Source organism: Moschus berezovskii, chromosome Y (genome assembly GCF_049115385.1).
Source record: "Moschus berezovskii isolate FMDL1 chromosome Y, NW_MosBer_1.0, whole genome shotgun sequence".
NCBI classification, from domain to species: domain Eukaryota; kingdom Metazoa; phylum Chordata; class Mammalia; order Artiodactyla; family Moschidae; genus Moschus; species Moschus berezovskii.
The window spans coordinates 8,888,028-8,913,675 of NC_142489.1; the positions used below are offsets into that span (position 1 = coordinate 8,888,028).

Here is a 25,648-nt window from a genome sequence, read left to right on the forward strand (position 1 = left end):
AGGGAGGAAACCAGCCTGGTTCGGTGCGGGGAGCATGATGTGTGCTCAGGAGTGTTTGTCGGGAGTTTGACCAGGGCAGGAACGAGCCTGGTTCAGCACGGGGAGTGAGATGCAGGCTAAAGGGAAGGAACCAGCCTAGGTCAGTGTGGTGAGTCAGATGCAGGCTAAAGGGAAGGACCAGCCTGGTTCAGTGCAGGGAACGAGATGTGGGTTCAGGAGTGTTCGTCGGGGTCTTGAACGGGATGGGAACCAGCGTCTTCAGCGCAGGGAGAGAGAGATGTCGTCCTAGGATGTGTGTCTGCGGTTTGAAAAGGACGGGAACCAGCCTGGGTCAGTGCAAGGAACCTGATGTGGGCTCAGGAGTGTCTGACGGGGGCTTGAACAAGGGCAGGACCCAGGCTGGGTCAGTGCAGGGAGCATGATGTTGGCTCAGGAGTGTTTGTCGGGGGCTTCAAGAAGGGCGGGACCCAGCCTGGTTCAATCAGGGAGCGGGATGCAGGCTCAGGAGTGTTTGTCCAGGGCTTGAACAAGGAGAGGACACAGCCTGCATCAGTGCAGGCATGAAGTGAGCTCAGGAGTGTTTGTCGGCGACTTGAACTAGGGCAGAACCCAGTCTGGTTCAGTACAGGGAGTGAGATGCGGGCTCAAGAGTGTTTGTCGGGGGATTGAACAGGGCAGGAAACAGCCTGGTTCAGTGCGGGGAGTGAGATGCGGGCTCAGGAATGTTTCTCGGGGCTTGAACAGGGCAGGAACCAGCCTAGTTCAGGGCAGGGAGAGAGATGTGGGTTCAGGAGTGTTTGTCGGAGACAAGGACTGTGGCAGAACTCAGCCTGATTCAGTGCGGGGAGCAGGATGTGGGCTCAGGAGTGTTTGTCGGAGGATAGAACCAGGGCAAGACTCAGGCTGGGTCGGGGCAGGGAGTATGATATGGTCTCAGGAGTGTTTGTCGAGGGCTTGAACAGGGCAGAAACCAACCTGTTTCAGTGCGGGGAGACATATGCAGGCTCAGGAGTGTTTTTCGGGGGCTTGAACAAGAGGAGGGCCCATCCTTGTTCAATGCAGGGAGCTAGATGTGTGTTCGGGAGTGTTAGTCGGGCGCTTGAACGAGGGCGGAATTGAGCCTGGTTCAGTGTGGGGAGTATGATGCGCGCTCAGGAGTGTTTGTAGGGTGGCTGACAGGGCGGGAACCAGTCTGGGTCATTGCAGGGAGCGAGATGTGGCTTTAGGAGTGTTTGTTGGGGGCTTGAACAGGGCGGAATCTGGCGTGGTTCAGCGCAGGGAGAGAGTGATGCAGGTTCAGGAGGGTTTGCTGGGGGATTGAACAAGGGCAGGACCCAGCCTTGTTCAGTGCAGGGAGAGAGTGATGCAGGCTCAGGAACGTTTGCTGGGGGACTGAATAAGGGCAGGACCCAGCCTGGCTCAGTGCGGGGAGCATGATGTGGAATAAGAAGTGTTTGTCGGAGACTTGAACAGGGTAGGAACCAGCCTGGTTCAGTGCAAGGAGAGAGATGCGGGTTCAGGAGTGTTTGCTGGGGGTTGAACAAGGGCAGGACCCAGCTGGGTTCAGTGCAGGTAGAGATGCAGGCTCAGAAGTGTTGTCGAGAGCTGAACAAGAGCAGGACCCAGGCTGTTTCAATGCAGGCATAGAGATGCTGGCTCAGGAGGATTTGTTGGGGGCTTGAACAGGGCGGGAACCAGCTTAGTTCAGGGCAGGGAGAGAGATGTCGGTTCAGGACGGTTTGTCGGAGACATGAATTGGGGCAGAACCCAGCCTGGTTCAGTGCGGGGAGGAGGATGTGGGCTCTGGAGTGTTTATCGGGGGCTTGAACAGGCCAGGAAACAGCCTGGTTCAGTCCAGGGAGTGAGATGCCGGCTCAAGAGTGTTTAGTGGGGGCTTGAACAAGAGCAGGACCCAGGCTTGTTCAATGCAGGCAGAGAGATGTGGGCTCAGGAGTGTTTCTCGGGGACTGGAAAAGGGTGAGAACCAGCCAAGCTCAGTGCAGGGAGTAAGATGTGGCCTCAGGAGTGTTTGTCGAGGGTTTGAACAAGGGCAGGACACAGCCAGGTTCAGTGCAGGGAGTGAGATGCAGGCTCAAGGAAAGGAACCAGCGTAGTTCAGTGCAGGGAGAGAGATGCGGGCTCAGGAGTGTTTGTCGGGGGCTTGAAAAGGGCGAGAACCAGCGTGGTTCAAGCAGGGAGAGAGAGAGGTGAAACTCAGCAGTGTTTGTCGGGGACTTGAACAGGGCGGGAACCAGCCTGGTTCAGTGCGGTGAGCATGATGTGTGCTCAGGAGTGTTTGTCGGGGGCTTGACCAGGGCAGGAACGAGCCTGGTTCAGCACGGGGAGTGAGATGAAGGCTAAAGGGAAGGACCCAGCCTGGGTCAGTTCAGGGAGCATGATATCGGCTCAGGAGTGTTTGTCGGGGGCTTCAACAGCGGGGGAACCAGTGTGGTTCAGTGCAGGGAGAGAGATGCAGGCTCAAGCGAAGGAACCAGCCTGGGTCAGTGCACGGAAAGAGAGCGATGACACTCAGGAATGTTTGTCAGGGGCTTGAAAAGGGCGGGAACCAGCGTGGTTCAATGCAGGGGGAGAGAGATGCCGTCTCAGGAGTGTTTGCTGGGGGCTTGATCAAGGGTGGGACCCAGACTAGTTCAGTGCAGGAAGCGACGGGAGGCTTCAGGAGTGTTTATCGGGGGCTTGAACAGGGATGGAACCAGTCTGGGTCAGTGCAGGGAGCCTCATGTGAGCTCAGGACTCTCTGTCGGGGGCTTCAAGAAGGACGGGACCCAGCCTGGATCAGTCAGGGAGCGAGATGCAAGCTCAGGAGTGTTTGTCCAGGGCTTGAACAAGGAGAGGACACAGCCTCTATCAGTGCTGGCATGAAGTGATCTCAGGAGTGTTTGTCGCGGTCTTGAACAGGGCAGAACCCAGGCTGGTTCAGTACAGGGAGTAAGATGCGGGCTCAGGAGTGTTTGCCCGGGGCTTGAACAGGGCAGGAACCAGCCTAGTTCAGGGCAGGTAAAGAGATGTGGGTTCAGGAGTGCTTGTCGGAGACATGGACTGCGGCAGAACCCAGCCTGATTCAGTGCGGGGAGCAGGATGTGGGCTCAGGAGTGTTTGTCGGGGGATAGAACTAGGGCAAGACCCAGCCTGGGTCGGCGCAGGGAGCATGATATGGTCTCAGGAGTGTTTGTCTAGGGCTTGAACAGGGCAGGAACCAACCTGTTTCAGTGCGGGGAGAGATATGCAGGCTCAGCAGTGTTTTTCGGGGGCTTGAATAAGAGGAGGGCCCATCCTAGTTCAATGCAGGGAGCTAGATGTGTGTTAGGGTGTGTTAGTCAGACTCATGAACGAGGGCAGAATTGAGCCTGCTTCAGTGCGGGCAGTATGATGAGCGCTCAGGAGTATTTGTAGGGTGGTTGAACAGGGCGGGAAGCAGTCTGGGTCAGTGCTGGGAGCGAGATGTGGGTTCAGGGGTGTTTGGCGGGGGCTTGACCGGGGCAGGAACCAGCCTGGGTCCATGCACGGAGCAAGATACGGGTTCAGGAGTGTTTGTCGGGGGCTTGAAAAGGAAGGAAACTGGCGTGGTTCAGTGCAGGGAGAGAGTGATGCATTCTCAGGAGCGTTTGCGAGGAGATTAAACAAGGGCAGGACCCAGCCTGGGTCAGTGCAGGGAGCGAGATGTGGCCTCAGGAGTGTTTGTCTGGGGATTAAACAGGGCAGAAACCAGCCAGGGCCCGGGCAGGGAGCGAGATGTGGGTTCAGGAGTGTTTGTCCGGGGCTTGAACAGGGAGGAAACTGGCCCGGTTCAGTGCAGGGAGAGAGTGATGCAGGCTCAGGAGCGTTTAATGGGGGATTGAACAAGGGCAGGAACCAGTCTGAGTCAGTGCAGGGAGAGAGATGCAGGCTCAGAAGTGTTTGCTGGGGGTTGAACAGGGCAGGAACCAGCCTGGTTCAGTGCAGGGAGAGAGATGCAGGCTCAGAAGTGTTTGCTGGGGGTTGAACAGGGCAGGAACCAGCCTGGTTCAGTACAGGGAGAGAGATGCGGCCTCAGGAGTGTTTCTTGGAGATTGAACTATGGCACGACCCACCCTGGTTCCGTGCGGGGAGCATGATGTGGGCTAAGGAGTGTATGTCGGGGGCTTCAACAGGGCAGAAATAGCCTGGATCAGTGCAGGTAGAGAGATGTGGGCTCAGGAGTGTTTCTAGGCGGCTTGAACAACGGGAGGACCCAGCCTGCTTCAGTGCGGACAGCATGATGCGGCTTCAGGAGTGTTTGTCGGGGTATTGAACAGGGCGAGAACCAGCGTGGTTCAGTGCGGGAGAGAGAGAGTTGAGACTCAGGAGTGTTTGTCGGGGACTTGAACAGGGCGGGAACCAGCCTGGTTCAGTGCGGGGAGCATGATGTGTGCTCAGGAGTGTTTGTCGGGGGCTTGAACGGGACGGGAATCAGCGTCTTCGGCGCAGGGAGAGAGGGATGTCGTCCTAGGATGTGTGTGTGCGGTTTGAAAAGGACGGGAACCAGCCTGGGTCAGTGCAAAGAACCTGATGTGGGCTCAGGAGTGTCTGACGGGGGCTTGAACAAGGGCAGGACCCAGCCTGGGTCAGTGCAGGGAGCATGATGTCGGCTCAGGAGTGTTTGTCGGGGGCTTCAACAGCGGGGGACCCAGTGTGGTGCAGTGCAGGATGAGAGATGCAGGCTCAAGCGAAAGAAGTAACCTTGGTCAGGGCAGGGAAAGAGAGCGATGAGACTCAGGAATGTTTCTCAGGGGCTTGAACAGGGCGGGGACCAGCCAGGTTCAATGCAAGGGGAGAGAGATGCCGTCTCAGGAGTGTTTGCTGCGGGCTTGAACAAGGGAGAGACCTGGTCTAGTTCAGTGCAGGAAGCGACAGGCGGGTTCAGGAGTGTTTATCGGGGGCTTGAACAGGGCTGAAACCAGGCTGGGTCAGTGCAGGGAGCCACATGTGGGCTCAGGAGTCTTTGTCTGGGGCTTCAAGAAGGGCGGGACCCAGCCTGGTTCAGTCAGGGAGCGAGATGCAGGCTCACGAGTGTTTGTCCAGGGCTTGAACAAGGAGAGGACACAGCCTGCATCAGTGCAGGGGCAGGCATGAAGCGAGCTCAGGAGTGTTTGTTGGGGGCTTGAACAGCGCTGGAACCTGGCTGGGTCAGTGCAGGGAGCCACATGTAGGCTCAGGAGTCTTTGTCTGGGGCTTCAATTTGGGCGGGACCCAGCCTGGTTCAATCAGGGAGCGAGATGCAGGCTCAGGAGTGTTTGTCCAGGGCTTCAACAAGTAGAGGACACAGCCTCTATCAGTGCTGGCATGAAGTGGGCTTAGGAGTGTTTGTCGGGGACTTGAACTAGGGAAGAGCCCAGTCTGGTTCAGTCAGGGAGCGAGATGCAGGCTCAGGAGTGTTTGTCGGAGACATGAACTGCGGCATAATCCAGCCTGTTTCAGTGCGGGGAGCAGGATGAGGGCTCAGGATTGTTTGCCGGGGATAGAACTAAGGCAAGACCCAGCCTGGGTCGGCGCAGGGTGCATGATATGGTCTCAGGAGTGTTTGCCGTGGGCTTGAACAGAGCAGGAACCAACCTGTTTCAGTGCGGGGAGAGATATGCAGGCTCAGGAGTGTTTTTCGGGGGCTTGAACAAGAGGAGGGCCCATCCTTGTTCAATGCACGGAGCTCGGTGTGTGTTCGGGAGTGTTAGTCGGGCGCATGAACGAAGGCAGAGTTGAGCCTGGTTCAGTGCGGGGAGTATGATGCGCGCTCAGGAGTGTTTGTAGGGTGGTTGAACAGGGCGGGAAGCAGTCTGGGTCAGTGCAGGGAGCGAGATGTGGGTTCAGGAGTGTTTGTCGGGGGCTTGAAAAAGGCGGAAACTGGCGTGTTCAGTGCAGGAGAGAGTGAGGCAGGCTCAGGAGCGTTTGCTGGGGGATTGAACAAGGGCAGGACCCAGCCTGGGACAGTGCAGGGAGAGAGATGCAGGCTCAGAAGTGTTTGCTGGGAGCTTCAACAGGGCCGGAACCAGCCTGGTTCAGTGCAGGGAGAGAGATGTAGGCTCAGGAGTGTTTGTCGGGGGCTTGAACAGGGCAGGAACCAGCCTAGTTCAGGGCAGGGAGAGAGATGTGGTTTCAGGAGTGTTGGTCAGGGACTTGAACTAGGGTAGAACGCAGCCTGGCTCACTTTGGGGAGCATGATGTGGGCTCAGGAGTGTTTGTCGGGGGCTTGAAAAGGGCGAAAAGCAACGGGGTTCAGTGCAGGCAGAGAGAGAGATGAGAATCAGGAGTGTTTGTCGGGGACTTGCACGGGGCGGGAACCAGCATGGTTCAGTGCGGTGAGCATGCTGTGTACTCAGGAGTGTTTGTCGGGGGCTTGACCAGGGCAGGAATGAGCCTGATTCAGCACGGGGAGTGAGATGAAGGCTAAAGAGAAGGAACCAGCCTAGGACAGTTCGGAGAGTGAGATGCAGGCTAAAGGGAAGGACTCAGCCTGGTTCAGTGCAGGGAGCGAGATGTAGGTTCAGGAGTGTTTGTCGGGGGGCTTGAACAGGGCAGGAAACAGCCTGGTTCAGTCTGGGGAGTGAGATGCAGCCTCAAGTGTGTTTGCTGGGGGCTTGAACAAGTGCAGGACCCAGGCTGGTTCAATGCAGGTAGAGAGATGCGGGCTCAGGAGTGTTTTCGGGGCTTGAACAGGGCGAGAACCAGCGTGGTTCAGTGCAGAGAGAGAGATGAGACTCAGGAGTGTTTTATCGGGGACTTCAACAGGGCGGGACCCAGCCTGGTTCAGTGCGGGGAGCTTGATGTGTGCTCAGGAGTGTTTGTCGGGGGCTTCCCCAATGCAGGAACGAGACTGGTTCAGCACAGGGAGTGAGATGAAGCCTAAAGAGAAGGAACCAGCAGGGTCAGTGCGGGGAGTGAGGTGCAGGCTAAAGGGGAGGACCCTGCCTGGTTCAGTTCAGGGAGCGAGATGTGGTTTCAGGAGTGTTCGTCGGGGGATTGAACGGGGCAGGAACCAGAATGGTTCAGTGTAGGGAGAGAGAGAGAGATGCAGGCTCAGGAGTGTTTGTCGGGGGCTTCAACAGGGCAGGAACCAGCCTAGTTCCAATCAGGGAAAAAGATGTGTGTTCAGGAGTGTTTGTCGGAGACATGAACTGGGGCAGAACCCAGCCTGGTTCAGTGCGGGGAGCAGGACATGGGATCAGGAGTGTTTGTCGGGGGATAGAACTAGGGCAAGACCCAGCCTGGTTCGGCGCACGGAGCATGATGTGGTCTCAGGAGAGTTTGTCGAGGGCTTGAACAGGGTAGGAACCTGTCTATTTCAGTGCGGGGAGAGATATGCAGGCTCAGGAGTCTTTTTCGGTGGCTTGAACAAGGGGAGGGCCCATCCGTGTTCAATGCAGGGAGCTAGATTTGTGTTCGGGAGTGTTAGTCGGGCGCTTGAGCGAGGGCAGAATTGAGCCTGGTTCAGTGCGGGAGTATGATGCGCGCTCAGGAGTGTTTGTAGGGTGGTTGAACAGGGCCGGAAGCAGTCTGGGTCAGTGCAGGGAGCGAGATGTGGGTTCAGGAGTATTTGTCGGAGGCTTGAACAGGGCGGAAACTGGCGTGGGTCAGTGCAGGGAGAGAGATGCAGGCTCAGAAGTGTTTGTCGGGGGCTTGAAAAGGGCAGGAACCAGCCTGGTTCAGTGCAGGGAGAGAGATGCGGGTTCAGGAGTGTTTCTCAACGATTGAACTATAGCACGACCCAGCCTGGTTCCGTGCGGGGAGCACGATATGGGCTAAGGAGTGTACATCGGGGGCTTGAACAGGGCAGGAAATAGCCTGGATCAGTGCAGGTAGAGAGATGTGGCGTCAGGAGTGTTTCTGGGGGCTTGAACAAGGGGAGGACCCAGCCTGCTTCAGTGCGGGCCGCATGATGTGGGTTCAGGAGTGTTTGTCGGGTGTTTAAACAGGGCCGGAACCAGCCTGGGTCCATGCTCAGAGCGAGACACGGGTTCAGGAGTGTTTGTCGGGGGCTTGAAAAGGGCGGAAACTGGCATGGTTCAGTGCAGGGAGAGAGTGATGCAGGCTCAGGAGCGTTTGCTGAGGGACAGCCTGGGTCAGTGCAGGGAGCATGATGTCGGCTCAGGAGTGTTTGTCGGGGGCTTCAACAGCAGGGGAACCAGTGTGGTGCAGTTCCGGAAGAGAGATGCAGGCTCAAGCGAAGGAACCAGCCTGGGTCAGGGCAGGGAAAGAGAGCGATGCGACTCAGGAATGTGTGTCAGGGGCTTGAACAGGGCGGGAACCAGCGTGGTTCAATGCAGTGGGAGAGAGATGACAACTCAGGAGTGTTTGCTGGGGGCTTGAACAAGGGTGGGACCCAGTCTAGTTCAGTGCAGGAAGCGACGGGCGGGTGCAGGAGTGTTTATCGGGGGCTTGAACAGTGCTGGAACCGGTCTGGGTCAGTGCAGGGAGCCTCGTGTTGGCTCAGGAGTCTTTGTCGGGTGCTTCAAGAAGGGCGGGACCCCACCTGGTTCAGTCAGGGAGCGAGATGCAGGCTCAGGAGTGTTTGTCCAGGGCTTGAACAAGGAGAGGACACAGCCTCTATCAGTGCAGGCATGAAGTGAGCTCAGGAGTGTTTGTCGGGGTCTTGAACAGGGCAGAACCCAGGCTGGTTCAGTGCGGGGAGCAGGATGTGGGCTCAGGAGTGTTTGTCGGGGGATAGAACTAGGGCAAGACTCAGCCTGGGTCGGCCTAGGGAGCATGATATGTTCTCAGGAGTGTTTGTCGAGGGCTTGAACAGGGCAGGAACCAACCTGTGTCAGTGCGGGGAGAGATATGCAGGCTCAGCAGTGTTTTTCGGGGGCTTGAATAAGAGGAGGGCCCATCCTAGTTCAATGCAGGGAGCTAGATGTGTGTTAGGGTGTGTTAGTCGGGCACACGAACGAGGGCAGAATTGAGCCTGCTTCAGTGCGGGCAGTGTGATGCGCGCTCAGGAGTATTTGTAGGATGGTTGAACAGGGCGGGAAGCAGTCTGGGTCAGTGCTGGGAGCGAGATGTGGGTTCAGGAGTGTTTGGCGGGGGCTTGACCGGGGCAGGAACCAGCCTGGGTCCATGCACGGAGCAAGATACGGGTTCAGGAGTGTTTGTCGGGGGCTTGAAAAGGAAGGAAACTGGCGTGGTTCAGTGCAGGGAGAGAGTGATGCATTCTCAGGAGCGTTTGCGAGGAGATTAAACAAGGGCAGGACCCAGCCTGGGTCAGTGCAGGGAGCGAGATGTGGCCTCAGGAGTGTTTGTCTGGGGATTAAACAGGGCAGGAACCAGCCAGGGCCCGGGCAGGGAGCGAGATGTGGGATCAGGAGTGTTTGTCCGGGGCTTGAACAGGGCGGAAACTGGCGTGGTTCAGTGCAGGGAGAGAGTGATGCAGGCTCAGGAGCGTTTGATGGGGGATTGAACAAGGGCAGGAACCAGTCTGGGTCAGTGCAGGGAGAAGATGCAGGCTCAGAAGTGTTTGCTGGGGGTTGAACAGGGCAGGAACCAGCCTGGTTCAGTACAGGGAGAGAGATGCGGCCTCAGGAGTGTTTCTTGGAGATTGAACTATGGTTCGACCCACCCTGGTTCCGTGCGGGGAGCATGATGTGGGCTGAGCAGTGTATATCGGGGGCTTGAACAGGGCAGGAAATAGCCTGGATCAGTGTAGGTAGAGAGATGTGGGCTCAGGAGTGTTTCTGGGGGCTTGAACAAGGGGAGGACCCAGCCTGCTTCAGTGCGGGCAACATGATGCGGGTTCAGGAGTGTTTGTCGGGGTATTGAACAGGGCGAGAACCAGTGTGGTTCAGTGCGGGAGAGAGAGTTGAGACTCAGGAGTGTTTGTCGGGGACTTGAACAGGGCGGGAACCAGCCTGGTTCAGTGCGGGGAGCATGACGTTTGCTCAGGAGTGTTTGTCGGGGGCTTGAACGGGACGGGAATCAGCGTCTTCAGCGCAGGGAGAGAGGGATGTCGTCCTAGGTTGTGTGTGTGCGGTTTGAAAAGGACGGGAACCAGCCTGGGTCAGTGCAAGGAACCTGATGTGGGCTCAGGAGTGTATGACAGCTGCTTGAACAAGGGCAGGACCCAGCCTGGGTCAGTGCAGGGAGCATGATGTCGGCTCAGGAGTGTATGTCGGGGGCTTCAACAGCGGGGGAACCAGCGTGGTTCAATGCAGGAAGAGAGATGCAGGCTCAAGCGAAGGAACCAGCCTGGGTCAAGGCAGGGAAAGAGAGCGATGAGACTCAGGAATGTTTGTCAGGGGCTTGAACAGGGCGGGAACCAGCCTTGTTCAGTGTAGAGAGTGAGATGCATGCTGAGGAGTGTTTGCCGGGGACTTGAACAAGGGTGGGACCCAGTGTAGTTCAGGGCAGGAAGCGACAGGCGGGTTCAGGAGTGTTTATCGGGGGCTTGAACAGGGCTGGAACCTTTCTGGGTCAGTGCAGGAGCCTCATGTGGGCTCAGGAGTCTTTGTCTGGGGCTTCAAGAAGGGCGGCACCCAGCCTGGTTCAGTCAGGGAGCGAGATGCAGGCTCAGGAGTGTTTGTCCAGGGCTTGAACAAGGAGAGGACACAGCCTCTCTCAGTGCTGGCATGAAGTGAGCTCAGGAGTGTATGTCGGGGGATTGAACAGGGCAGGAACCAGCCTGGGTAAGTGCAGGGAGAGAGATGTGGGTTCAGGAGTGTTTGTCGGAGACATGAACTTCGGCATAATCCTGCCTGATTCAGTGCGGGGAGCAGGATGTGGGCTCAGGAGTGTTTGTCGGGGGATAGAACTAGGGCAAGACTCAGCCTGGGTCCGCGCAGGGAGCATGATATGGTCTCAGGAGTGTTTGTCGAGGGCTTGAACAGGGCAGGAACCAACCTGTTTCAGTGCGGGGAGAGATATGCAGGCTCAGGAGTGTTTTTCGGGGGCTTGAACAAGAGGAGGGCCCATCCTAGTTCAATGCAGGGAGCTAGATGTGTGTTCTGGAGTGTTAGTCGGGCGCATGAATGAGGGAAGAATTGAGCCTGGTTCAGTGCGGGGAGTATGATGCGCGCTCAGGAGTGTTTGTAGGGTGGTTGAACAGGGCGGGAAGCAGTCTGGGTCAGTGCAGGGAGCGAGATGTGGCTTCAGGAGTGCTTGGCGGGGGCTTGACCAGGGCAGGCACGAGCCTGGTTCAGCACGGGGAGTGAGATGAAGGCTAAAGAGAAGGAACCAGCCAAGGTCACTGCGGGGAGTGAGATGCAGGCTAAAGGGAAGGAACCAGCCTTGTTCAGTGCAGGGAGCGAGATGTGGGTTCAGGAGTGTTCGTCGAGGGCTTGAACGGGGCGGGAACCAGCGTGTTCAGCGCAGGGCGAGAGAGATGTCTCCCTAGGATGTTTGTCTGGGGTTTGAGCAGGATGGGAACCAGCCTGGGTCAGTGCAAGGAACCTGATGTAGGCTCAGGAGTGTCTGATGGGGGCTTGAACAAGGGCAGGACCCAGGCTGGGTCAGTGCAGGGAGCATGATGTCGGCTCAGGAGTGTTTGTCGGGGGCTTCAGCAGCGGGGGAACCAGTGTGGTGAAGTGCAGGAAGAGAGATGCAGGCTCAAGCGAAGGAACCAGCCTGGGTCAGTGCAGGGAAAGAGAGCGATGAGACTCAGGAATTGTTGTCAGGGGCCTGAACAGGGCGGGAACCAGCCAGGTTCAATGCAGGGGGAGAGAGATGCCGTCTCAGGAGTATTTGCTGGGGGCTTGAACAAGGGTGGGCCCCGGTCTAGTTCAGTGCAGGAAGCGACAGGCGGGTTCAGGAGTGTTTATCGGGGGCTTGAACAGGGCGGGAACCAGTCTGGGTCAGTGCAGGGAGCCACATGTGGGCTCAGGAGTCTCTCTGGGGCTTCAAGAAGGGCGGGACCCAGCCTGGTTCAATCAGGGAGCGAGATGCAGTCTCAGGAGTGTTTGTTGGGGGTTGAAAAAGGTGAGGACACAGGCTGCATTAGTGCAGCCATGAATCGAGCTCAGGAGTTTTTTCGGGGACTTGAACTAGGGCAGAACCCAGGCTGGTTCAGTCCAGGAAGTGAGATGCAGGCTCAGGAGTGTTTGCTGGGGGCTTTAACAAGAGCAGGACCCAAGCTGGTTCAATGCAGGCAGAGAGATATGGGCTCAGGAGTGTTTTGTCGGGGGCTTGAACAGAACAGGAATCAGCCTGTTTCAGTGCGGGGAGAGATATGTAGGCTCAGGAGTGTTTTTCGGGGGCTTGAAGAAGGGGAGGACCCATCTTTGTTCAATGCAGGGTGCTAGATGTGGGTTCAGGAGTGTTAGTCGGGTGCTTGAACTAGGGCAGAACGGAGCCTGGTTCAGTGCGGGGAGTGTGATGCGCGCTCAGGAGTGTTTGTTGGGTGGTTGGGCAGGAACCAGTCTGGGTCAGTGCAGGGAGCGAGATGTGGGTTGAGGAGTGTTTGTCACCGGCTTGAACAAGGGTAGGACCCGGCCTCGTTCAGTTTAGGGACGGAGATGTGGGCTCAGGACTGTTTCCTGGGGGACTGAACAAAGGCAGGACCCAGTCTGCTACAGTGCAGGCAGTGAGACGCAGGTTCAGGAGTATTTGTCGGGGGCTGGAAGAGGGCGAGAACCAGCCTGGTTCAGTACGGGGAGAGAGATGTGGGCTCAGGAGTGTTTGTTGGGGGCTTGACCAGGGCAGGAATCAGCGTGGTTCAGTGCAGGGAGAGAGAGAGAGAGAGATGCAGGCTCAGGAGTGTTTGTCGGTGGTTTGAACAGGGCAGAAACCGGCCAGGTTCAGTGTAGGGACCGAGATGTGGGCTCAGGAGTGTTTGTCAGGGACATGAACTAGGGAAGGACCCAACCTAGTTCAGTGCGGGGATCAGGATGCGGGTTCAGAAGTGTTTGTAGGGGAGTTGAACACGGGCAACAACCAGCCTGGTTCAATGCGGGATTGAGATGTGGGCTTAGGAGTGTTTGTCGGGGGCTTGACCAGGACAAAAATCAGCGTGGTTCAGTGCAGGGCGAGAGAGAGAGACACAGGCGCAGGAGTTTTTGTCGGGGGTTTGAACAGGGCAGAAACTGGCCAGGTTCAATGAAGGGACCGAGATGTGGGCTCGGCAGTGTTTGTCAGGGACATGAACTAGGGCAGGACCCAACCTAGTTCAGTGCGGGGATCATGATGCGGGTTCAGCAGTGTTTGTCGGGGACTTGAACAAGGGCAACAACCAGCCTGGTTCAATGCGGGGAGTGAGATGCAGGCTCAAGGGATGGAACCATTCTGGGTCTGTCCTGGAGAGAGATGTGAGCTCAGGAGTGTTAGTCGGGGTCTTGAACAGAGGGGGAACCAGCGTGGTTCAGTGCAGGGAGAGAGAGGCAGGCTCAGGAGTGTTTGTCAGGGACTTGAACTAGGGTAGAACGCAGATGGCTCAGTGTGGGGAGCATGATGTGGGCTCAGGAGCGTTTGTCGGGGATTGAACAGGGCAGGAACCAGCGAGGTTCAGTGCAGGGACCGAGATGCCGGTTCAGAAGTGTTTGTCGGGGGCTTGAACAGGGCAGGAAACAGCCTGGTTCAGTCCAGGGAGTGAGACGCAGGCTCAAGAGTGTTTGCTGGGGGCTTGAATAAGAGCAGGACCCAGGCTGGTTCAATGCAGGCAGAGATCTGTGCTCAGGAGTGTTTGTCGGGGGCTTGAAAAGGGCGGGAACCAGCCTAGGTCAGTGCAGGGAGGAAGATGTGGCCTCAGGAATGTTTGTCGGGGGTTTGAACAAGGGCAGGACCCAGCCACGTTCAGTGCGGGGAGCATGATATGTGTTCAGGAGTGTTTGTCGGGGGCTTGACCAGGACAGGAACGAGCCTGGTTCAGCACGGCGAGTGAGATGAAGGCTAAAGAGAAGGAACCAGCCTAGGTCAGTGAGGGGAGTCAGATGCAGGTTAAAGGGAAGGACCCAGCCTGGTTCAGTGCAGGGAGCGAGATGTGGGTTCAAGAGTGTTCGTCGGGGGCTTGAACGGGGCGGGAACCAGCGTGTTCAGCGCAGGGAGAGAGAGAGAGATGCAGGCTCAGGAGTGTTTGTCGGGGGCTTGAACAGGGAGGGAACCAGCCTGGTTCAGTGCAGAGAGTGAGATGCAGGCTGAGGAGTGTTTGCTGGGGGCTTGAAAAAGAGCAGGAACCAGCCAGCTTCAGTGCAGGGATCGAGATGAGGTTTCAGGAGTCTTTGTCCGGGGCTTGAACAGGGCGGGAACCAGCCTAGTTCAGGGCAGGGAGCAAGATGTGGCCTCAGGAATGTTTGTCGGGGGTTTCAACAAGGGCAGGACCCAGCCAGGTTCAGTGCAGGGAGTGGGATGCAGGCTCAAGGGAAGGAACCAGCGGAGTTCAGTGCAGGGAGAGCGATGCGGGCTCAGGAGTGTTTGTCGGGGGCTTGAGCAGGGAGGAAACCAGCCTGGTTCAGCGCGGCGAGCATGATGTGTGCTCAGGAGTGTTTGTCGGGGGCTTGACCAGGGCAGGAACTAGCCTGGTTCAGCACGGGGAGTGAGATGAAGGCTAAAGAGAAGGAACCAGCCTAGGTCAGTGCGGGGAGTCAGATGCAGGCTAAAGGGAAGGACCCAACCTGGTTCAGTGCAGGGAGCGATATGTGGGTTCAGGAGTGTTCGTCGGGGGCTTGAACGGGGCGGGAACCGGCGTGTTTAGCGCAGGGAGAGACAGATGTCGTCCTAGGATGTTTGTCTGGGGTTTGAACAGGACGGGAACCAGCCTGGGTCAGTGCAAGGAACCTGATGTGGGCTCAGGAGTGTTTGACGGGGGCTTGAACAAGGGCAGGACCCAGCCTGGGTCAGTGCAGGGAGCATGATGTCGGCTCAGGAGTGTTTGTCGGGGGCTTCAACAGCGGGGGAACCAGTGTGGTGCAGTGCAGGAAGAGAGATGCAGGCTCAAGCGAAGGAACTAACCTGGGTCAATGCAGGGAAAGGGAGAGATGAGACTCAGGAATGTTTGTCAGGGGCTTGTATAGGGCGGGAACCAGCCTAGTTCATGGCAGGGAGAGAGATGTGTTTTCAGGAGTGTTTGTCGGAGGCATGAACTGCGGCAGAACCCAGCCTGGTTCAGTGCGGGGAGCAGGATGTGGGCTCAGGAGTGTTTGTCGGGGGATAGAACTAGGTCAAGACTCAGCCTGGGTCGGGGCAGGGAGCATGATATGGTCTCAGGAGTGTTTGTCGAGGGCTTGAACAGGGCAGGAACCACCCTGGTTCGGTGCGGTGAGAGATATGCAGGTTCAGGAGTATTTTTCTGGGGCTTGAACAAGAGGAGGGCCCATCCTAGTTCAATGCAGGGAGCTAGATGTGTGTTCGGGAGTGTTAGTCGGGCGCATGAACGAGGGCAGAATTGAGCCTGGTTCAGTGCGGGCAGTATGATGCGCGCTCAGGAGTGTTTGTAGGGTGGTTGAACAGGGCGGGAACAGTCTGGGTTAGTGCAGGGAGCGAGATGTGTGTTGAGGAGTGTTAGTCGGGGGCTTGAACAGGGCAGGAACCAGCCTGTCTCTGTGCACGGAGCAAGATACGGGTTCAGGAGTGTTTGTCGGGGGCTTGAACAGGGCGGAAACTGGCGTGGTTCAGTGCAGGGAGAGAGATGCAGGCTCAGGAGTGTTCGTCGGGGGCTTGAATGGGGCGGGAACCAGCGTGCTCAGTTCAGGGAGAGAGAGATGTCGTCCTAGGATATTTGTCTGGGGTTTGAACAGACGGGAACCAGCCTTGGTCAGTGCAAGGTTCCTGATGTGGGCTCAGGAGTGTCTAACGGGGGCTTGAACAAGGGCAGGACCCAGCCTGGGTCAGTGCAAGGAGCATGATGTCGGCTCAGGAGTGTTTGTCGGGGGCTTCAACAGCGGGGGACCCAGTGTGGTGCAGTGCAGGAAGAGAGATGCAGGCTCAAGCGAAGGAACCAGCCTGGGTCAGTGCAGGGAAAGGGAGCGATGAGACTCAGGAGTGTTTGTCAGGGGCTTGAACAGGGCTGGAACCAGGCTGGGTCAGTGCAGGGAGCCTCACGTTGGCTCAGGAGTCTTTGTCTGGCGCTTCAATAAGGGCGGCACCCAGCCTGGTTCAGTCAGGGAGCGAGATGCAGGCTCACGAGTGTTTGTCCAGGGCTTGAACAAGGAGAGGACACAGCCTGCATCAGTGCAGGCAAGAAGTGAGCTCAGGAGTGTTTGTCGGAGACTTGAACTAGGGCAGAACCCAGCCTGGTTCAGTTCAAGGAGTGAGATGCGGGCTCAGGAGTGTCTGTCAGAGGATTGAACAGGGCAGGAAACAGCCTGGTTCAGTGCTGGGAGTGAGATGCGGGTTCAGGAGTATTTGTCAGGGGCTTGAACCGGGCAGGGACCAGCGTGGTTCAGTGCAGGGAGAGAGATGCAGGCTCAGGAGTGTTTGTCGGGTTTGAACAGGCAGAATCTGGCCGGGTTCAGTGCAGGGACCGAGATGTGGGCTCAGGAGTGTTTGTCGGGGACATGAACTAGGGCTGGACCCAACCTAGTTCAGTGCGGGGATCATGATGCTGGTTCAGCAGTGTTTGTCGGGGACTTGAACACGGGCAACAACCAGCCTGGTTCAATACGGGGAGTGAGATGTGGGCTCAGGAGGTGTTTGTCGGGGGCTTGACCAGGGCAGGCATCAGCGTGGTTCAGTGCAGGGAGAGCGATGCAGGCTCAAGGGATGGAACCAGTGTGGGTCTGTCCTGGAGAGAGATGTGGGCTCAGGAATGTTTGTCAGGGGCTTGAATTGGGCGGGAACCAGCATGGTTCAGTGCAGGGAGAGAGATGCAGGCTGAAGAGTGTTTGTTGGGGGCTTGAACAAGGGCAGGTCCCAGCCTGGTTCAGTTAGGAAGAGAGATGCAGGCTCAGGAGTGTCTGTCGGATCTTGAACAGGGCAGGAACCAGCCTCCGTCAGTGTAGGGACCAAGATGCGGGCTCAGGAGTGTTTGTTGGGGGCTTCAACAGGGCAGGATCCAGCCTGGTTCAGTGCAGTGAGACAGAGAGATGTGGGCTCAGAAGTGTTTGTCGGGGGGCTTCAACAGGTTGGGAACCAGCCTGTTTCAGTGCAGGGACCGAGTTGCGGGCTCAGGAATGTTCGTCAGGGAGTTGAACTAGGGTAGAACACAGCCTGGCTCAGTGTGGGGAGCATGATGTGGGCTCAGGAGTGTTTGTCAGGGGCTTGAACAGGGCAGGAACCAGCCTGGTTCAGTGCGGGGAGTGAGATGCAGGCTCAGGAATGTTTGTCAGGGAGTTGAACTAGGGTAGAACGCAGCCTGGCTCAGTGTGGAGAGCATGATGTGGGCTCAGGAGTGTTTGTCAGGGGCTTGAACAGGGCAGGAACCAGCCTGGTTCAGTGCGGGGAGTGAGATGCAGGCTCAGGAATGTTTGTCAGGGAGTTGAACTAGGGTAGAACGCAGCCTGGCTCAGTGTGGGGAGCATGATATGGGCTCAGGAGTGTTTGTCAGGGGCTTGAACAGGGCAGGAACCAGCCTGGTTCAGTGCAGGCAGAGAGATGCGGGCTCAGGAGTGCTTGTCAGGGGCTTGAACAAAAGCAGGACCCAGCCTGGTTCAGTGCAGGGAGCATGATGTGGGCTCAGGAGTGTTTGTCGGAATCTTGAACAGGGCAGGAACCAGCATGGTTCAGTGCGGGGAGTGAGATGCAGGCTCTGGAGTGTTTGTTGTGGACTTGAACTAGGGCAGAACCCAGCCTGCTTCAGTGCGTGGAGCATGATGTGGGCTCAGGAGTGTTTGTCAGGGCCTTGAACAGCGTGGGAACCTGCCTGGTTCAGTGCAGGGAGTGAGATGCGGGCTCAGGAGTGCTTGTCGGGGGCTGGACTCAAACAAGCCGGTGGCTGCGTCCTGGGCAGGCTGTAAACAGACATCTGGCGCGGTGAGCTGAGAGACCTTTAGTGAGTGGGCTGTGCTGGATTTGCAGGATTAGATGCACTTTCCAGGGGAAATGCCAACCTCTTCAGGATCCTTTTCTCTCTGCTTGCCCTCCCTTGTGTCAGCCTGTTGTCAAGTCCTCCCTTTCTGTCTGCAGCCTCAACTTTGGAAAGAGACATTTCAATCCTGTCCACAGGCCAGGCGTCCTCCTTCCGTTTAGCATCAAGGTAAGCTTCCCTTGCACAACTCTGTACCATCTGGGGTTAAAAAAGCACCTGCTTCTCTTTCTACTCACTTTGAACCATTCAGTCCACAGAAAACTACAAGAGACAGGAGATTCTCCCCAGGCTCGCTTTCCCCCTGGAGGGAGGGCCCCGTGTCTTTGCTCCCCTGATCGGTCAAGTTTTCTCAAGCATTGTCTCCCCTCGTGGCGTGAAGCCCTTCCCCATCATATCCAGTCTGTCGTTGGCCCCCAGAGCTCTTCCTGTCCCAGCACAGGTACCCAGACTGCGTGTCCACCTGTCCGTCCAGCTGGTCCTTGGTCTCCTGGCAGTCTTTCGAGGTGGACTTTCGCTTTTTTGTTATGTTTTCCTTTGGCTGTGTTGGGTCTTAGTTGCAGCACACAGCGTCTTCACTGGGTCACGTGCGATCTTGTTTCTGCAGTGCATGGACTCTCGGGTTGGGGTGCATGGGCTTGCTTGCCCCGTGGCGCGTGGGACCTTAGTTCCCCAAACAGGGATGGAACCCATGTCCCCTGAACTGCAAGGCAGATTCTGAACCACTGGACCACCAGGGAAGTCCTGAGACTTTCAGCATTATGACGCTGTAATCCCTTCCTTCTGACCTGTCTTCACCAGACACCTTCTCATCTGTTAGCACCCAGATGCTCCTAGAGCTCTGCATTTCCTAAGCCAGGCTTTGGCTTACCTCGACACACCATCACAGGACCCCTGGATCACTGGAATCGGAATATAAACCATGAAGTGATTTGAATCCCTCCTTTTCACTTTGTCCCTGATGTTGGTTCCTCTCACCGACAACACTTGTTGCCATGTAGCTGAGTGATATTTCCTTATTTAATCAACATGTATTTATTTGGCTGCACTGGGCGTTAGCTGCAGCAGGCAGGGTCTTTGTTGTGGCATCCAGCAACGGATGCTCTTTAGTTGTCGCATCTGGGCTCTAGTTCCCAGATCAGGGATCGAACCTGGGTCCCCCTGCACTGGGAACATGGAGTCTCAGCCACTGGACCACCAGGGAAGTCCCAGTGACATTTAAAAATGCACGCATTTAACATCAGAAAATGGACTGGGTTCATCAATTCATCTTGCAGACTTCAACCCCTGGTGGAGATCTCTAGCCATCCCTTGTGCAAATGAGGGAACTTGCTCCACATAACAGGAAGCTCCTTTTAATGTGAGCCAATTAGAGGAATGGGTTTGGCTGTTGGTTAAAAGGTACGAATAACACTGGAATCTCGGACCTTATCGCAGAGCTAGCTCCCATCAAGCCCTCCTCTGTGGATGGCTCCTGGGGTTTCCTCCTCTTGACTATTAAGAATGGCACTGCAGTGAACATCCATGTGCAAGTTTCTGTGTGGACAAACTTTCTCATCTCTCTCAAGCACTCACCCCAAAGTGGAAATGCTGGGTTATGTATGGTCGATCTCTGTTTCGCTTTTTAACACATTTATTGACCAGGGGATTCTGGCAGAAACTAACACCTGTGGCTGGCAATTTGTTAAGTGAATACTGAGACACTCCAGTCAGGCAACAAAAGACGCATTCATGTCTCTGCTCAGTAAGTTCTTAAGAAACTGACCAAGTTAACTTCCACTGCCTCCTGACTCAAATCTCATATATTGCTTCGATATTAAGGCCGTCTCATTCACCCTACAGGCATCAATTTAAAGGATGTGCCCACCCCACCACTGTTCCCCCTAAGACACTGTTCTTCTGCCTCACAGCATGAATAGCAATTTGCAATCGTACATGTCTATGGGTCCTTAACTATATCCCTCATATTAAATTCCACATTGCTCGGGGGTCAGATCACGTCCATCTGGTCTTCCACCGCTAGGAAACAAAACCTGTCAGGTGCTGTGAGTGATCTAGACCGCAAACTTCTGGGATATACTTTGAGCTACTGCTCCCAAGGAGTTCTGGGCAGAGAAAGGAAGGTGTGAGTCCGCAGCTAACAGGAGGAGAGTGGGTGGCCCGTGAATCCACAGGGACTCTCACCAGACCCAAGCGGCTCGTCTCCGACACCTTCAGCAGCACTCTGGGGACGCTGCAGCCAACAGGCTCAAGGCTGAGTTCCCTTCATCCCCAAACCCCAGGAGCCAAGTTCTCGCTGGATGGTGTGAGGCGGGGGGGGCGGTGGTGGGGTGGGGTCGTCAGGACAGTCATATGGACAAACTGCGGTTTGCAGACGAGTAATCGAGAAACCAAAATGAGAGAAGTCGAACAGCAGTGACACATATACACTACCCATGTGTGTAAGATAGCTAGCTAGTGGGAAGACGCCGGATAGCACAGGGACCTCAGCTCCGTGCTCAGTGATGAGCTAGAGGGGGATGGGGGCTGAGGGAAGCTTAAGAGGGAGGGGATATACCTATATGTATTCATGTAGCTGATTCACTGTGCTGCCCAGCACAAACCAACACAGCATTGTCAAGCTATTAGCCTCCAGTTCAAAATAAGTTTACAAAATAAATAAAAAGACAAAAAAAAAAACAGTACTGTTACAGAAAGATGGATGAGAAAAACCTCAGATCCCAGTCCTTGAGAACGAGGTTAAAAACCTGCCCTAGGAGTAACAAGGAGACACAAGTTTGATCCTTGGCTTGGGAAGATCTCCCCGGAGAAGGCAATGGCAAACCCACACCCAGTATTCTTGCCGGGGAAACCTCACGGACAGAGGAGCCTGGCGGGCTACAGTCCATGGCGGGGTCGCAAAAAGAGTCGGACACATCTGAGAGACTAGTTAACAACCAGCTGGTGCTCTTCTCAGGGGACCGTGGGCCTAGCAATAGATGACATGTAGGAACCCCGCAGGGATGCTGTCACCAGTCTTGGACCCGTCAACAGCTTGCCTCGCCAACATGACTGCGTGTTAGTAAGGGGATCAGCAGAGAACAAACAGCTCATCACCCGGGGGCCTGGTAAGTGTTTCCCAAGAGCGAGCACTCAAGACGGACATTTCACAGCTTCCCGGAGGTTAACTCGAGAATCCTGAAGACCGCAGTCAGGAGGGAGCCGTCGGAGGAGATAAGAGCTGACATTCGACAGGCTTCGTATTTTCTCCATTAGTGGGCATCTCAAACTTGTGTAAGGAAAATATTCTCCTTACATAAAAATGGATGATTCAGGGACTTCCCCGGCGGTCCAGCGGTTAAGACTCTGCCTTGCAACCCAGGAGGTGAGGGTTTGATTCCTGGCTGGGGAACTAGGATCCCACAAGCTTCGTGGTCAAAAACGCAGAGCGTAAAACAGAAACAACATTGTGACAAATTCAACATACTTCGAAAAATGGTCCAGATTTAAAAAAAAAAAAAATTTTTTTTTTTTTTATCTTTAAAGGATGGTGCAGCTAATAAGGCAAGAGTGTGTTCTGTGGGCTGCCTTAAACAGCATAGGCCCACGGTGAAAAAAATACAGGGCTGGCTGCATCCAGGCGAGACCCGTACGAGTCAGTTCTGCACCTGGACAATGGTGTTGCAATGTCAGACATCCTTGATAGTTTAATTACCAAAAATTTCTATGTATTTCCCTGTGGCTCACGGTTAAGTGTGGGGAATGATGGCGTTTTCTGGAGTGCTGTCCTGAATGTTAACCTTTAACCGTCAGCCCCAGCACTAACCTCACAAGTTACAAACCTAATCGTGCCTCAGTTAATCTCCTCAAGACATTAAGACTTAAAGGGGGGTAAACAAGGAGCACTCTTGGGCTTCCCGGACGGCTCAGTAGTAAGGAATCCGCCTGCCGATGCAGAAGACCCGGATTCAACCCCTGGGTCGGGAAGATTTCTTGGAGAAGGGAATGGTAACCCACTCCAGTATTGCCTGGAGAATCCCATGGACAGAGGAGCCGGGTGGGCTACAGTCCATGGGGCCAAAAAGAGTCAGACACGACTGAGCAATTAACACTTCAGAATTCAGTATGCAGTGAAGACATCCTTCGGAAGCTGAGAAATAGACACGGTTCAGAGACACTTCTGAGAGTTTTTATATCATGGGACTCATATGTAAACATTAAGTGGCATTACGCAGAGAAATAGACACGGTTCAGAGACACTTCTGAGAGTTTTTATATCATGGGACTCATATGTAAACATTAAGTGGCATTACTCATTGACTAGAATTTCTAGAATGCTGATGAAAACGTACTGAAGGAGGAATCCTTTTGTTTCTGACTTTTAAACAGAACAGTGAGTACATCACCAATTAAAGAGTATTGACTCGGGTTACAGAGAAATAGGTATTCTTTACAATAAATACCTATCCTTATCTGACTGAGATTCTGAATGTGGACTGCAGGCCAATTATTCTGCAAAGAGGATTTTGTAAACAAGTCATTTTAAATGCCTCTGCATAATATATGAACTCACCACCTCTTTGACAAGGTTCTAAATGAATAAATGTATTTAATGGCATGTTTCCCGCGGTCTCCTGTTTAACAAGAGATGTAAAGACGTGCTATTTACAGCAACATGGGTGGACCCAGAGATGATCGTACTAATTGAAGGAACTCAGAGAAAGACAAATACCGTATGATATCATTTATATGTGCAATGGAAAACAAACGATAGAAACGACCTTATTCACAAAACACAAACCTCTGGGAAGAATGTGATCATTTACAAATCAAGTAAGTGACCGTCTCCCTGAGACCCTTTATCTGCGGAGTGCAAAGAAAGCTTGGTTCACTGACCACATGTAAATGCCTACTGTATATAAAATAGCTAACAAGGACATACTTGTACAGCACAGGGAACTCTACTCAATATTCTGGAATAACCTATAATGGGAAACAATCAGAAAAAGAATAAATACATGGACATCAGCAAATCAGTCTGCTGAACACCTGAAGCTACACAACACTGCAAAACTATTTCAATAAAAGTTAAACAATTGTACATATGCAAATCATCTTACAGTATTAATACTGTTTGTGGCTTAAACAAATAAAAAGTCAACCAGTCACATTTATGTTTTACATTTGTTAGAGGATAATTTTTTTTTAAAGTCTTTATTGAGTTTGTTAACAATATTGTTTCTGTTCTGTTTTGGATTTTTTAGTCACAAAGGCATGTGGGATCTTAAGCGCCCCAACCAGGGATCGAAGCACTGGATGGTGAAGGGGACCACCAGGGAAGTCCCCAGGATATGACGTTTTTTTTAAAAAAAGAGACTGATAAAGTCATACTCACAAGTAAAACAGAAACAAGTGTCAAAACTTTTATTCAATGAAATCAACTGGTGAGGGAAACAGTAAGATGTTACAAGCAATTTCAGGGAGAATTCAAAGAACAGACACGTATACGGGCCATCAAGAAATATTGAGATCAATTAGCTGAAATGGTGCAAAACTGGTCAAAGGCCAGAAATAATCACAATCATCGCCGTCATATACATTTCTATCATTTTTCTAAGACCTTACACAGTGGAAAATCAGCTTAAGGACAATCAGTAAAAGAACACTTGTTGGGGGGGGGCACCCACTAGGAACACCCCGAGATTATATTATTCTCATTTTCAATGATGTTCCCATTGCAAAAGGCTGAGCAAGTCTGTTGTTCAGTTGCTAAGTCGTGTCCGACTCCTTGCGACCCCATGGACTGAAGCACGCCAGGTTTCTGAAGGAAATCTATTAAAAGGCGTTAATCACCAGAGCCTAATGTCGGATAAAGTGTTCCCCAAATGGGTTCTTGGTGGTACCAAGACGGCACTGGCCAATCCAATTCTATCTGTATCTAAGAGCGTATTAGAAAAATAAACGATCTTAAAGGAAATGACTTCTCTGAGGTAGAAAACGTTCTGGAACGTGCGTATGCACCTCGATGTGAGACGCAGGCTGCAGGGATGTTCACACCGGCAAAAAAGAACGCATGACAGCGGTCACGGGCTCTGACCACAGGTCCCGAGCGCTTTGAAGGACACGGGAAGAATGCCACCGTCTGCAGATAAAGACAGTCGCTTATTAAAAGCTCATCCAAGGTGAATCTCCCACTCAGATCACAAACAGAATGACCAGCTCACTTGGATCAGTTGCTATCGCCCGTGAAGAGGACAGAACACTGAAGGGTGATTCAGTACTGGATGCCTATAAGTATAAATAACTATGTACCGACATATATATACATACAAGCACATACATACATGCATACACATTTTACAGTTGCCAACCAGGGCTGAGAACACCAAAGAAGATAAAGGGCGTGAAGCCAAATTATTCCGACACTAAATACGATTATTCCAGTGAGATTTTTCCATCTTGCGTTCTGGGCTGGATCTGCCTTCTGCGTGTCAAGTGAGGGTTTTGGCCCCCGTGGAGAGCGCGGGCCCGGCCCTCTGCGGGCCGAGAAGGCCTGGGGGCTGAAGGCCGGTCCCGGGGAGGTCTGGGAGCGGGGCTCCCCTCCAGCTGTCTCCCCGGCCCTCTCCTGGCGGGGACCCCCGGGGTAGGGGGTGGGTGGGCGCCCTCTCAGTCGTAGGGCGGCAGGCCGAACAGCTCGGGCTGGAACTCCTGCAGGGAACCCAGCACGAGGGTGGCCTTGGAGGTCAGGTCTGGGTTCAGGTTTTCGTCAGGGACCATGACCACCTGCATCCCCGCGGCGAGGGCCGCCTCCACCCCGTTGGGCGCGTCTTCGAACACCAGGCACTGCAGGGCGAGGGAGGGAAAAAAAGACAAAGAGGGTTGAGTCATCCCAGTCGGTACCCACGCGTCTCGCCTGGGTGGGCACGGCCCCCGTGGCCGGTGGCTGAGTCCGTCTGTGGGCACGGCCGGAGTTCTGCGGGACCCAGGAAGGATGTGGGTGGGGGCTGCCCGGTTCACCACCCGTAAGGGGCACGGAGAGGGCCGGCACGCCCCCCCCATCCCAGCGCGGCCTGCCCTGGCACTTGACGGCGGGCTGGCCCATCGCTCTCAGCCCCGGGAGCTGGCACAGCTCAGCGGGCAGACCGGGTTCTAGACTCACCAATTCATTTTACTGGAACACAGTACACACAGCACACAGCACACCCGCAGTACACACAGCACACACACCGTACACACCCACAGTACACACAGCACACACACAGTACACACCCACAGTACACACAGCACACACACAGTACACACCCACAGTACACACAACACAGTACACCCGCAGTACTCACAGCACACACAACACACAATACACACAACACACCCGCAGCACTCACAGCACACACACAGCACACACACAGTACACACCCACAGTACACACAACACACACAGTACACACCCACAGTACATACCACACACAATACACACAACACACCCGCAGCACTCACAGCACACACACGGTACACACCCACAGTACACACAACACAGTACACCACAGTACACACAGCACACACAACACACAATACACACAACACACCCGCAGCACTCACAGCACACACACGGTACACACCCACAGTACACACAACACACAATACACACAACACACCCGCAGTACACACAGCACACACACGGTACACACCCACAGTACACACAACACACACAGTACATACCCACAGTACACACAACACACACGCAGCACTCACAGCACAC

The 25,648-nt window shown here is 54.7% G+C and overlaps 1 protein-coding gene and 1 long non-coding RNA gene across 6 annotated transcripts in view; one reads left to right on the forward strand and one right to left on the reverse strand.

Annotated features, from left to right (window-relative positions):
• The window catches only part of LOC148773051 (uncharacterized), a 71,565-nt gene extending 48,276 nt beyond the window's left edge, over window positions 1-23,289 (forward strand). For 2 of the 3 annotated variants that reach the window (XR_016037008.1, XR_016037006.1), the window contains exons 2-3: window positions 18,013-18,082; window positions 23,155-23,289. This is a non-coding gene — a long non-coding RNA (uncharacterized LOC148773051). Of the gene's footprint in view, window positions 1-14,212; window positions 14,521-18,012; window positions 18,083-23,154 lie in introns of those variants that run through there. The other variant, XR_016037007.1, reaches the window with a different exon arrangement.
• The window catches only part of LOC129564115 (pseudouridine-5'-phosphatase), a 69,926-nt gene continuing 67,417 nt past the window's right edge, over window positions 23,140-25,648 (reverse strand). For all 3 annotated transcript variants that reach the window (XM_088834544.1, XM_055437725.2, XM_088834545.1), the window contains one exon: window positions 23,140-24,733. In XM_088834544.1, the coding sequence (XP_088690670.1) occupies window positions 24,557-24,733 (177 nt within the window). In that variant the 3' untranslated portion in view covers window positions 23,140-24,556. The remainder of the gene's footprint in view (window positions 24,734-25,648) is intronic.